The 14,618-nt window shown below is 43.1% G+C and overlaps 1 protein-coding gene across 1 annotated transcript; it reads right to left on the reverse strand.

The window, feature by feature from the left end:
* Positions 1–197: 197 nt before the first annotated feature.
* Positions 198–10,975, reverse strand: si:dkey-251i10.3 (uncharacterized protein LOC553498 homolog). The gene is made up of 15 exons (XM_024397821.2): positions 10,840–10,975; positions 9,112–9,208; positions 8,619–8,689; positions 8,345–8,409; positions 8,005–8,153; positions 7,761–7,916; positions 7,558–7,677; positions 7,213–7,307; positions 5,560–5,683; positions 5,354–5,431; positions 2,458–2,854; positions 1,834–2,297; positions 1,462–1,646; positions 1,234–1,333; positions 198–1,112 (listed from the first exon to the last, which is right to left on the reverse strand). Exons 1-15 carry the CDS (start codon positions 10,890–10,892, stop codon positions 831–833), a joined length of 2,436 nt encoding a protein of 811 aa, XP_024253589.1. The 5' UTR covers positions 10,893–10,975; the 3' UTR covers positions 198–830.
* Positions 10,976–14,618: the final 3,643 nt, after the last annotated feature.

Raw genomic sequence — 14,618 nt, forward strand, 5'->3', positions numbered from 1 at the left:
GTCATGTCATCAACAGCAAGCTTTTACACCATGAGTAGCTCTAATCTATGGATTACTGACCATTGCTCTGGATGAGTTGAACAATTATTTTGCTAATGGAATATCTCTCAAGAATCAACTTTTTCCAGCAAACGCACTCCATGTAGCAAAATGTTCTAAACATAATGTTAAAAGAAAACAGCACCTCATACAGAATAGTCCTGAAAGGGCCAGTGAGCTTTATTAGGTTTCACTTGTTTTATTAAGCACTTTACACCAACAAAACAATTTCATATAAACAGATGTTTTCCTTTGAAAGTGTACTTTAATATCCTCCATTTGAACACCTGGTTTTTGTTGATATATCCCAGATGAAGGTTTACAATATTATTTCATGACATCATGGTCTCATTTCAAGGTTTTATTTATAAAAAAATGTATCTGGAGTGAACTCCCCAAGAACCATCAGGTCAACTGGCTTTCCTTACAGAGGCAGGTATGGTAATTAGTCAGAACTGCCCAGAAAGCGCACAGCTTGGTTCCCCTCATCGGAGTCAACCACTAAAATAGACATAACCAGTAGACACAGAACCCTCTGCAGTCAAATTCAACCGGACGGCTCGATTCAATCTGTAGCGTGATTGACATTTAAAAGGCAACGTGTCTGCGTTCGCAGAGACGGCATATACGATAAATGCTGTATGTCAGCTCAATTGACACCTTGACATTTCAAATTGCACTATAGCGCTGAACTTCAGCGATACGGATTGAATCAAGCCCCTAAACTAATGAACAGAATGAGTTCTTATCAACAGTCTCAGACATTTCAGTGATGACAACCAGTAGGACCATCAGTTTTTTTTGCGTTTGTGCTTCTTCTTTTGCTGCGAGCGTCTTTTCTGAGGTCCTTGGTCTGACTCCAGGTTAATACTGGGCCCTGTGACTGCCTGTCTGTTGTGCTTTATTAAGTCCTCCCGAGCAATTGGCTCAATGATGGCACCTAACTGGGTGACGACCTTTGGCGCTGTGATCTTCTGCACTGCGTTTTGGGTGTTCCAGGTGCGGCCAACAGGAGAACGGATGGTGCGCTCGAACTGTATGGGTTTCTCAAATGGGAACGGTAACTGACACACCTGCAAGAGATGAAGAAAGAAGAAGTTAAACCAGAACTCATTGTCATACTTTTTTTTTTTGGGGGCATCCTCTTCTGACAATGTCATATCTTTGTAGTAAATAGTATGCGAGCTAGGTCACCTGGTGTGCAGCAATGGAGGAATCCCGCTTCTCTGTGATTATGATGTTAGGGAGCTTTTGGTCTTGTCTTGGTGGAGGTGGAGCAACTTTTACCCGGAATCTTAAGTGGACGAAAAAGCAAACCATGTTAGGGGGACAAACTCAAAAATACCTTCAATAAGCCTGCATGATACTACTTGGAGCAGTTTGTCAAAAGACCACAATTCAATGCCTTTGCCATCTACTTACCTCTTGCGTTTGCTACGAGAAGGTTGGAGACCGAGGCCCCCCCACTCTCCCCATCCAGGCAACGTCAGGTCAATAACCTTCGGCCTTCCTGCCTCCTCCTGTTTCCTTTTGTCCTTCAGGAAGTCGGAGACGACATCATCCCCTGCAAAGGCCTCTTTAATGATGACCCTCTGTTCCTCCTTGTCCTGAGATGGCAATACATGACAGAAAAGGCAGAGTTTAATTTCCCAGGTAACAGCATAGGATACATAAAGATCTTTTTGCAGGAAGGTGAGCTGATTGGTGCATTGAAGCCTTCTGCAAACCGAAGGGCGCTCGTTTCAGATGCACCTTGAAAAATACATGTATTGGTCTTTGAACTGTGTCCCTTACCTCAACATCCTCAACAGCTGTTGGAGCCAACGGCATTTCGATGATCTTTGCTTCCTTGGTCAGAACCTCATTGGGATCAATCATTTTCTTTCTCTTTTTGTCTGCCTGTTGAGTTGCAGACTGAGTGTCTGTTTCCTCTGTGCCCAGAATCTGGGTGGTCAGAAGTGCTGTGTCACTGGCAGAGATGTCCTGACTGAGCAGCTCCACATCCTCCAGGGTCCTAACCCGTACCAGGCCCTCCTCCAGCAGGGCAGGGCTCTCCCCCTGGCATAGACCTGGGCCTGCCTTGGGCTGGTCAGCTGGAGGCTCCATGTGGTTCACTAGCCCATGGAACAGGCTGGTGAAATTTGAGAGCCCAGCCTCCTCATCATCATCAGAGACCTCTAAAGCCTCTTCATCATCTGAAATCTCTACAGCCTCTTCATCATCGTCAGAGATCTCTAAAATCTCAGCTTTCTTCCCATCTGGAGTTTGAATGGAAAAGGAGTTGTACTTTGTGAGAGACAACACAAACACAAAACTGGGAACTTGTCCCACTGACATTTCACTCCTGATCATGATAGAGTGAAACTAATCTGCAAAGACCTGATGCTACATTGTGACACACTATATCAATCACCTTACCGTCATTCTCCACCATAGGCATAGGTGCAACCTTAACATCTTCAGTTTGACGCAATTTCCGCCTCTCTTCAAACCCTCTTAAAAGTGATTCTTCTTCAGTTTCCTCCATCTGCTCCTCATCCTCCTCTTGGTCGTCCTGTCCTTCCCCTGGTTTTCCCACTTCTCTGGGCCAAACAGGAGGATCTAAACGGTTGCTTTCCTCCATCATAGGCTCTGTAGAAAGCTTGCCTCTCATCCATGGATTCACCTGGTCCAGTATAGGCTCTACGTCATTCACAAAGTCTGGCAAGGTCTCTGCTGACTCCTCTTCATCCTCCTCATCTTCGTCAGCAGGTATTACCAACTTCTGCGTCAGATCTTTGTTCACTTCCAGCTGTTTCTGCATGGCTTTGCGAGCCTGGGGACCAAGAGAAACCAAATGAGTCTCCAATTTATTTCAGTCACATGACACATACCTATGGCGATATATTTTAAACATTTTGATAGAAATGAAAGTAGTGAGTCAAACAAAAGTGTTGTGCAAATATAGAATGCAACTTTTAAATAAAAACCTGTCTGTAAATTAGCCCGTATATACACACTGAACAAAAATATAAAACGCACCATGCAACAATTTCAAAGAGTTCATAAAAAGGAATATCAGTCAAATGATATAAATTCATTAGACCCTAATACAGACATGCATCTGTTGGTCACAGATACCTTTAAAAGAAGTAGGGGCGTGAATCAGAAAACCAGTCAGTATCTGGTGTGACCACCATTTGCTTCATGCAGTACGACATGTCCTTTGCATAGAGTTGATCAGGCTGTTGATTGTGGCCTGTGGAATGTTGTCTCACTCTTCAACGGCAGTGCGAAGTTGCTGGATATTGGCGGGAACTGGACCACATTGTCGTACACCTCGTTCCAGATTGGTGACATGTCTGGTGAGTATGTAGGCCATGGAAGAACTGGGACATTTTCAGTTCCCAGGAATTGTGTACAGATCCCTGCGATATGGGGCTGTGCTTTATCATGCTGAAACAGGGAGGTGATGGCGGTGGATGAAAGGCACAACAATGGGTCTCAGGATCAGGATTGCTGTACATTCAAATTGCCATCGATAAAATGCAATTGTTGCCTCCTGATTGGCGCCGTAGTCCAAGGCACTGTATCACAGTGAAGCTGTGCCACTAGAGATTCTGCATCACAGTGAATCTGTGCCACCAAAGATTCTGGGTTCGAGTCCAGGCTGTGTCGCAGCCAGCCGCGACCGGAAGACCTATGGGGCAGCGCACAATTGGCACAGCGTTGTTCCGGGTTAGGCCGGCAGAGATGTCCTCGTGCACTAGCGACTCCTGTGGCGGGCCAGGCGCAGTGCATGCTGACATGGTCGCCAGGTGTACGGTGTTTCCCTCGACACATTGGCGCGGCTGGCTTCCAGGTTAAGTGGGCATTGTGTCAAAAAGCAGTGCGGCTTGGTTGGGTTGTGTTTCGGAGGATGCACGGCTCTCGACCTTCGCCTCTGCCAAGTCTATACGGGAGTTGCAGCGATGAAACTACCAATTGGATACCACAAAATTAGGGAGAAAAAGGGGTAAAAATAAAATAAATAACATGAAATTGTGTTCGTTGTCCGTAGCTTATGCCTGCCCATACCGCACCGCCACGATAGGGCACTCTGTTCACAATGTTGAAATCAGCAAACCGCTCGCCAACAACGCCATACACATGCTCTGCAGTTGAGGCCGGTTAGACATACTGCTAAATTCTATAAAACGTCGCCGCCAACATTTTACGGTAGAGAAATTAACATTACATCCTCTGGCAACAGCTCTGGTGGACATTCCTGTCAACATGCCAATTGCATGCTAGAGTGGCCTTTTATTGTCCCCAGCACAAGGTGCACCTGTGTAATGAGCATGCTGTTTAGCTTCTTGATAGTCCATCCACCTGACATGTGTGACATATCTTGACAAAGGAGAAATGCTCACTAACAGGGATGTAAACTAATTTGTGCACAACATTTGAAAGAATTAAGCTTTTTGTGCATATGGAACATTTCTGTGAAACATGGGACCAACACTTTACATGTTGGTTTAATATTTTTGTTCATTGTCGTTTCACAGTATGTCATCCAAAAGCCAAGGAGTCAACATTAACGAAAACAGATTAGCAAATAAATGCAAGATAGCTTTTTTTCTGGTTAATACAGCACATTTTACAAACATATTTCTTACTTTACAAACAAGTGGTCGAATAGGTTTTTGTGAATGTGACTCCACAGATTACTTTTGTGACCTGCATTTTACATATTTGAAACTGGCATTACATTTTGACTGCCATTCCATATTTGTGAGTTGTATTTTACGGCTCAGTTTGTGCAGATTAAAGCACAGCATCCATATTAGCGCTTCCTCAGGTGGGATCCTTCTGGCAAAAGCAGTGCCCACAGAGCTGGATTGGGTTCCATATTTGACAGGTCAGAGGTCAGCCCTCACACACACACTTTTTAATTTTAAAAAACCTACAGAATTTAAACTAGAAATGAAATTACCATCAACTTTGGTGACTGATTACATTGTGTAAGATTGCTAAAGAGTTGTATAAACAATATTACCGTTTGACCAGAGTCAGCATGTTTACATGCACACCATCTTTGCATTTTCTCATTATCATTTGCAGATTATATTGATTTTAGTCTTGAAAAAAATATTGGTATCTTTGTGACTCACTACTTATATTTTAAACATTTTGATACATTTCTATCTCCACATGATACAGCTCTTTTCTGAAAACACTGGTTCTCTCAAACTGCCCGCCAATACATTTAAAATATTTTTGCTAATAAAATATTGCGACTGGTAGCGTAATATCTTTTAAACAAACATCTAAAAACGGCTTAAAAGCACATTACCCCATCATCATATTTTGCCATGATGGCCTTGGACTTGGCCCATTTGCCACTGTTCTGGTGCTTCAGAGACATTCGTTCCTGTGGGAATAGAGATGAAACAGAGAAAATAAGCAGGTTTAATGCTAATAATCAGTTTATTCTTAGTTTCTTTCAAGTTGTTTCCATCACTCTCTCCTTTCATGTAAAGGTCTCACAAAGCCTACTACCTTCATTCGTGACAGTTCCATCTTCTTCAGTTCCTCCAAGGCAGCAGCAGGGTCTGTCTTAACCATTTCATCAAACTGTTTTAGATACTCCTTGCGCATCACTTTCTTCTGTACCCTGTGGTATCTGGGGAAGAAATGGGAATGTTATTCATCATGTTGTGCCTCCGATGTTCCCTTACACCATTCACAAGCCACCTTCCTTCCACCATCTCAGTTAATAAACCTCCTCCTGGATCAGCTAATTTCCTTTTACTTCGCATTGCTCATCCTCCAGCAGAATTTACAGCTACAGAAGCTAGGAATTTCTTCTTACCCGCACAATTTAGGAAAATCAATACAACAGTTCACTTTTGTAGTGCAAAATAAATGAAGCGTCAAGCCCTCATTAATACAGGGTACGTAATACATGGTTTGTATATCAAACCCTCAATACAGGGTACGTAATACATGGTTCGTATATATCAAACCCTCATTAATACAGGGTACGTAATACATGGTTTGTATATATCAAACCCTCATTAATACAGGGTACGTAATACATGGTTTGTATATATCAAACCCTCATTAATACAGGGTACGTAATACATGGTTTGGATATATCAAACCCTCATTAATACAGGGTACGTAATACATGGTTCGTATATATCAAACCCTCATTAATACAGGGTACGTAATACATGGTTTGTATATATCAAACCCTCATTAATACAGGGTACGTAATACATGGTTCGTATATATCAAACCCTCATTAATACAGGGTACGTAATACATGGTTCGTATATATCAAACCCTCATTAATACAGGGTACGTAATACATGGTTTGTATATATCAAACCCTCATTAATACAGGGTACGTAATACATGGTTTGTATATATCAAACCCTCATTAATACAGGGTACGTAATACATGGTTTGTATATATCAAACCCTCATTAATACAGGGTACGTAATACATGGTTTGGATATATCAAACCCTCATTAATATAGGGAACTACATGGTACGGTAATATCAAACCCTCATTAATATAGGGAACTACATGGTACGGTATTATCAAACCCTCATTAATATAGGGAACTACATGGTACGTTAATATCAAACCCTCATTAATATAGGGAACTACATGGTACGGTATTATCAAACCCTCATTAATATAGGGAACTACATGGTACGGTATTATCAAACCCTCATTAATATAGGGAACTACATGGTACGGTATTATCAAACCCTCATTAATATAGGGAACTACATGGTACGGTATTATCAAACCCTCATTAATATAGGGAACTACATGGTACGGTAATATCAAACCCTCATTAATATAGGGAACTACATGGTACGGTAATATCAAACCCTCATTAATATAGGGAACTACATGGTACGTTAATATCAAACCCTCATTAATATAGGGAACTACATGGTACGTTAATATCAAACCCTCATTAATATAGGGAACTACATGGTACGGTAATATCAAACCCTCATTAATATAGGGAACTACATGGTACGGTAATATCAAACCCTCATTAATATAGGGAACTACATGGTACGTTAATAGCAAACCCTCATTAATATAGGGAACTACATGGTACGTTAATATCAAACCCTCATTAATATAGGGAACTACATGGTACAGTATTATATCAAACCCCCACTTTTTGCTTTTTATTTTTTTTCCCCTTTTGGCTTTCGCTTCATAATAAGACTGTAGTACTCTGGCTTTTTGGAGTTCTGCACGACGGATCTTGGCCTGCAAAAAAATGTAACAATGTATTATATATTGGTTGTAGATATGTGACAACCAAGAACCATTTAGAAAAACTCCCTAATTTGTACATTGTTGTTTTTCAGTACATTGACCGTTTTGGCCACATACAGAATGAAGTCAATATTAGTAGTGCGTGCAGGCCTCTGTCCCTGCCCAGCACTAACACACCATATTCAGCTTATTTTACACATCTGACCACATGCTGGATGTCATGCTTGAGGCGGGGACTCACCTCCTCCAGACTCATGGCCCTGAGAGAAGCCTCCTCAGTGGGTGTCAAGACAGGGTCATGGAGAGGCTGCTTGTTCATGCGTAGGAGGCTGAATATCTCCTGTTCTAGGGGGGTTTGGGCCTTGAACATAAAATATGAATCTGAAATTAGTTTATAATCATGTTACATAAACAGAAAAATTAAAAGGATCTTTTTACAGCCACCTTCCATCCAGCCACCACATGCTCTATGCGTTTGGGGCCAGAGGGCTCCTGGTTCAGTGGGAAGACCAGCTGCTCTGCCTTCTGGTTCTGTAGGACCACACTCTGCCAGCGAGACACCTCTTTCGACGTTTTCTCAAAAGCCACTTCTCTTTGGATCTGTACAAGAATATTTGTTCAATTGTCTGAGTTGTGCACAGTGGCCTGCATTCAAGACTAGACATCCTGCCTCTGTCGGTGGTCTTACTTTCTCTGTCTCCTTCCTGGTCAGGGGCGTCTCCAGGGTGCTCTGGTTGTGTTGAAGGTTCTTCAGCTGCTTCTTCGTCTTGATTAAGGCACTGGGGGTCTTATCCAAGGTTCCAATGAGGTCAGACAAATTTATTTTGTCTCCTTCACCTGTCAGTCATGACACGCAGACAGACATACAGTTCAGACTCAGCTTATTGTTCAAACACATTTTGGATTTCCATCACGGTTCCTGGATCCTGACATTACAGACATTTAACTTTCACAAACTAACAAAACACCTTGATAAAAGCACAAGTTATTTTCAAATAAGTAAATCAGGTACATTTAGCATATTTTACCTTCAGCATTGACTGTGAATTCTGACACCTGAATGCTTGCTTCAGACCGTTCAGTAAGCTTCTTCCTGATTGTGAGAACAATGCACATCAGACAAAAAACAGATCAAACATGGCTACAAAAGCAATACAAGTAAAAATGTAACATTACATACTGGTGAATAATATAATGAATTGGTGGGCCAAGTTCCCCAGTCCTCATTTCTCCTGTATAACTCCAGAAGCCCAACTCATCTAGGAAGGTACTATAGGAGCACAATGTTCTGACATCTCTCACCTCTTCTTCCCCCCAAGCGAGCTGATGGCCTCCAGCAGTTTGCAGTGTTTCCTCTCATCATCGCTGCCTCCCTGTATCAGTCAAAACACACAGCAGGGCTCTACATTCGTCCATTTTACTCGCATATGCACATAAATATTTTGCAGTGCGGTCTGGAATTTTCATTTAGGAGCACCAGTGACTGAGAAAATGAAGGATTCTAGCTTTATTACCCGGTGACATTTTTTTCCATGCTCCTAAATGTATTTCTGTATGCATACATTTTCAACTTAGGAGCAAACATGTGCCTTGTAAAAAAGGTCAGCGTAGAGCACTACACTGTACCCTAAATGAGCCGACCAATACAGAATTCATGTGCGTGCTTTGAAAAGTCAGCCCATACTGATTCTCAATATAGTGACCTCCTCTTGCATGTTTCAAATTCCAAATAGACAGATAAGCTACCGTCTTATTATTGCTCAAGATAATTACTGCAGGTGTGTATGTATCCTACCTCATCCTCACTAGCACTAATGATGTCATCTGCCAGTGCACGTTGAAGCTCCTCGTCATCTTCGTCATCCATCCCCTGGACCACCGTCTCACAGGAACTGGAATGGGGGACAAAAGAGCTACCTGTTACTTTGCACTTAGTTATCTTTTTATTCCATCAATATTTGACTAATCTACCAAAGACCATCCTCACAGTTAGCTAGCACACACACGCATGAGAACACCCCTTCAAATGAGTGGATCTGGCTATTTCAGCCACACCTGTTGCTGACAGGTGTATAATAATCAAGCACAGGAAATCTCCATAGACAAACATTGGCAGTAGAATGGCCTTACGGAAGAGCTCAGTGACTTTCAATGTGGCACCGTCATATGATGGAGCAACTCAGTTCGTCAAATTTCTGCTCAGCTAGAGCTGCCCCGGTCAACTGTAAGTGTTGTTATTGTGAAGTGGAAATGTCTAGGAGCAACAGCAGCTCAGACGCGAAGCGGTGGGCCACACAAGCTCACAGAACAGAACCACAGAGTGCAGAATTGTCACAAGCTCACAAAACGGGACCGCGGAGTGCACAATTGTCACAAGCTCACAAAACGGGACCGCGGAGTGCAGAATTGTCACAAGCTCACAGAACGGCACCGCGGAGTGCAGAAGTGTGTCGTGAGTAAAAATTGTTAGTCCTCAGTTGCAACACTCACTATGGACTTCCAAACTGCCTCTGGAAGCAACATCTGCACAATAACTGTTCATCCGGGGCTGCGTGAAAGGAGTTTCTATGGCCAAGCGATCACCATGCGCAATCCCAAACGTCGGCTGGAGTGGTGTAAAGCTCGCCGCAATTGGACTCTGGAGCAGTGGAAATACGTTCTCTGGAGTGATAATCACACTTCACCATCTGGCAGTCCAACAGACTAATCTGGGTTTGGTGGATGCCAGGAAAAGAGTGGAGGCTGTTATAGCAGCAAAGGGGGGACCCTTTGTTTACATATCTTGCATTACTCATCACATATGTATATACTGTATTCTATACTATTCTACTGTATCTTAGTCCGTTCTGCTCTGACATCGCTCGTCCATAGACAGTCTTAATTCATTCCTACTTAGATTTTTGGGTATGTTGTGCAATTTGTTAGATATTACTTGTTAGATACTACTGCACTGTCGGAGCTAGAAGCACAAACATTTCGCTACACCCGCTATACCATCTGCTAATCACGTGTATGTGACCAATAAAATTGGATTTTAACTCCATAGTAATGCCCATGATTTTGGAATGAGATGTTCGAAGAGTAGGTGTCCACATACTTTTGGTCATGTAGTGTAAGAAATAAGTGCGACTAATTACTTGAAATGAAAGGTCGAGAGCCACTTATGGTGCCAAATACACCAAATCACGTTAGTTAGCGATTTGGCTAATATCATTGTATGCTGTCATGGTATGCTGTAGCGTTAAGGTTTTCCTTCACTGGAACTAAGGAGCATAGCCCCAACCACGAAAACAGCCCAGACCATTATTCTTCATCCACCAAACTTTAGTTGGTACTATGCATTAAGCGTTTTCCTTTGGTGAGCCAGGTAGCTAGCTAAAACACAAATGTTAGCTACTTAACGTAATTTGATGTATTTGGCACCATCACTGGCTCTCGACCTTTCCTTTCAAGTCATTAGTCGCACTGTAAAGAATATCAGTAGAGGCCCGAGTTATTGAAAATGTGAGTTCAGTACACAAACCTTGCAATCTTCATAGTTTCTCCACTCTTTCGTGCAGCTTTTGACTTGGCCATTTTGACTAGAAACTCGCTAGAAACACACGTGCAATGTAAATGCCGTATGGGAGTCAAGTCTGTCGTACGCTGTCGTAAAAGCGCGAGTTCCATAGCTGGCATGTTCGGGGACATCAATGCTGCGTACTACGCAGTTGGTACTCGTGGCCCAGATCTGCTGAAATTGACAAGTGTGGGTAACTGGATATTTGCAGCACAGGTAGAACAATGAGGTTAGTTAGAAAAAATGATTTGCTTGGAGTGTCTGAAAGTTGGCGTTGCAAAAGAAGTTGGTGGATCAACAGCGATGGGTGTAACACAACAGCAACAACAAAAAACATCAGTGGCTGGATCAACAGTGATGAGTAGCTTAATGTTTACATATCAGGCTAAGAGATCTAACGTAGCAGGTTAGGATCATTAAGGTGGTAGGTTAGCAGAATGTTAGGCTTAGCTAAAAATGAGACAGTTTTCAACAATCGACTAGTCATGCGGATCAATCAAATTTATTTATATAGCCCTTCGTACATCAGCTGATATCTCAAAGTGCTGTACAGAAACCCAGCCTAAAACCCCAAACAGCAAGCAAGGTGTTGAAGCACTTTGGCTAGGAAAAACTCCCTAGAAAGGCCAAAACCTAGGAAGAAACCAGGCTATGAGGGGTGGCCAGTCCTCTTCTGGCTGTGCCAGGTGGAGATTATAACAGAACATGGCCAAGATGTTCAAATGTTCATAAATGACCAGCATGGTCAAACAATAGGGCTGGGACAGGTAGCACATCCGGTGAACAGGTCAGGATTCCATAGCCGCAGGCAGAACAGTTGAAACTGGAGCAGCAGCACGGCCAGGTGGACTGGGGACAGCAAGGAGTCATCATGCCAGGTAGTCCTGAGGCATGGTCCTAGGGCTCAGGTCTCCCGAGAGAGAAAGAGAAAATTAGAGTGCATACTTAAATTCACACAGGACACCGGATAAGACAGGAGAAGTACTCCAGATATAACAAACTGACCCTAGCCCCCCGACACATAAACTACTGCAGCATAAATACTGGAGGCTGAGACAGGAGACACTGTGGCCCCATCCGATGAGGGCCAAACAGAAAGGATATAACCCCACTCACTTTGCCAAAGCACAACCCCCACACCACTAGAGGGATATCTTCAACCACCAACGTACCATCCTGAGACAAGGCCGAGTATAGCCCACAAAGATCTCCGCCACGGCACAACCCAAGGGGGGACGCCAACCCAGACAGGAAGATCACATCAGTGACTCAACCCACTCAAGAGACGCACCCCTCCTAGGGACGGCATGAAAGAGCACCAGTAAGCCAGTGACTCAGCCCCTGTAATAGGGTTAGAGGCAGAGAATCCCAGTGGAAAGAGGGGAACCGGCCAGGCAGACAGCAAGGGCGGTTCATTGCTCCAGAGCCTTTCCGTTCACCTTCACACTGCTGGGCCAGACTACACTCAATCATATGACCCACTGAAGAGATGAGTCTTCAGTAAAGACTTAAAGGTTGAGACCGAGTTTGCGTCTCTCACATGGGTAGGCAGACCGTTCCATAAAAATGGAGCTCTATAGGAGAAAGCCCTGCCTCCAGCTGTTTGCTTAGAAATTCTAGGGACAATTAGGAGGACTGCGTCTTGTGACCGTAGCGTATGTGTCGGTATGTACGGCAGGACCAAATCAGAGAGATAGGTAGGAGCAAGCCCATGTAATGCTTTGTAGGTTAGCAGTAGCAATCAGCGACGCAAAACGGTCTTGAGTGACAACAAATCTGCCCAATTAGCTGATTCGCTTTCCATACACCCACTTCTCTTGATCCTCCCACTTCTGTTGACACGGCCACTTACAGACACACTCCATTTATGCAGTTACCCATTACCCGAAAAATAATGCTAGGCTCAAATCATGACCATCCAGTTTATAATTTTTTTTAAATAAAATGATTTAACGAGGCAAGTCAGTAAAGAACAAATTCTTATTTTACAATGACGGCCTACCCTGGCCAAACCCTCCCTTAACCCAGACGACACTGGGCCAATTGTGTGCCCTATGGGACTACCGATCACGGCCAGTTGTGATACATCTCCGGATTGAACCAGGGTCTGTAGTGACACCTCTAGCACTGATATACAGTGCCTTTGACCGCTGCGCCACACAGTAGTAGTAGTTCATAATTAATGACTGATCTTCTTCTGGAACACGAATTCCCCCTACAAACTGTTAGGGCCTACATAAAGCTATCAGCACAATGGAGTGAATCGTTAGAACTGCTACACCTGGCTATCAACGGAGCCTTGTCTGGCAGCAAAACAGTTCATATAGCCTCATTTACTGCATTTTTAAAAAACATAGCTGATATGGCTGACTTGCCTAAACAAATGTGGTTTCTACTGACAATTGAGACGTACAAACTATGGCATAAGGGGACGACGAGCGGATAAGAGGCAATCCATAATTTCGATTAAGACATTAATGAGCGAGCTGGGACGGATGTAGTCATAACCATTTGTTCAGAACTTTAGAAATGTACAGTGACAGAATTCAGAACATGGGCCGTTCTTACAGTATTCTCCCTGTACACCAAGTCAGAACCGCAGGATAAATAAAGGGGGGCATATAAGCAGACAATGAAAGCTCTTACAATATTTGATGATTAAATTTCTCTAAAACTGGCTATAGGCTACAGTGCACCACCAAGCCAGAACAGTAGGCTAAGTTATGAGGGGGAAAGGGAACAAATTATTAGGGTGAGGCACATGGGCTACAAACAGTTTACTACAGAACATACACTTAGTATTAATTTCTTAGTTACAGTATATATATCTCCCTGGCATATTACATAATTTATGCAGTAGCATAAAATACATTTTTGGACTTTTTTTGGACTTTTTGGACCTTGTTGTGCTGTACTCACTTGAACAGAAAGGTGGCACGGAAGTCCTTGTGGGCAAATTTTGTCATCAAAGTCTGGCATTATCTGAATTTATGGTGCTTTCAAGACAAGTGGGAACTCGGAAAAACACAAGGTCGAATCATGACGTCAGTGATCTTCAAGTCGGAGCTCTAGAAAGAGGCCCGAGTTCCAGACTTGGAATTCCAAGTTCCAGACTTGGAATTCCGAGTTGGATGACTGTTCAAAACGTATTTTCCCAGTCGGAACTAGTTTTTTTCAGAGTTCCCAGTTGTCTTGAACTCACTAAAGTCATGCTGGATTGACAGCATGGCCAATGTATTCAAACTTTTCTTGCCCACGGTGTTGAAAGTTTATCCTTTTAAGCTTGGAAAAGAGACCAATAAACCCAGACTTGAACCACACACCCACAACACTGAATAGTAGGCTAGTGATTGCTTTGCAACACTCTGAGTTAGCCACTGTTTCCTTCCAAACCACTCATTGTTGAATTAGCGATTTCCAACTTGTTGTGTAACGTTTGTGTCCAATGGCCGATGCGCACAGATACGTTTTATCTATAATTTCCTCTTTATATGACAACGATTGAAAATGATTTGCCAGTAGATTGTCAACGTGATTTATGATGATGACTGCTTGTCTAGCTTGCTAGCTAAGATTTTGAAAGTATGATGTTGACATGATCAGTCCAATCAAAGCTAAGGTACATATAATGTCATTTCCTCCCAAGTGGCGCATTGATCTAAAGCACTGCGTCGCAGTGCTAGAGGCGTCACTACAGATCTGGGTTTGATCCTGGGCTGTGTCGCAGCCAGCCGCGACTGGGA

Source organism: Oncorhynchus tshawytscha, linkage group LG33, assembly GCF_018296145.1.
Source record: "Oncorhynchus tshawytscha isolate Ot180627B linkage group LG33, Otsh_v2.0, whole genome shotgun sequence".
Lineage (NCBI taxonomy): Eukaryota > Metazoa > Chordata > Actinopteri > Salmoniformes > Salmonidae > Oncorhynchus > Oncorhynchus tshawytscha.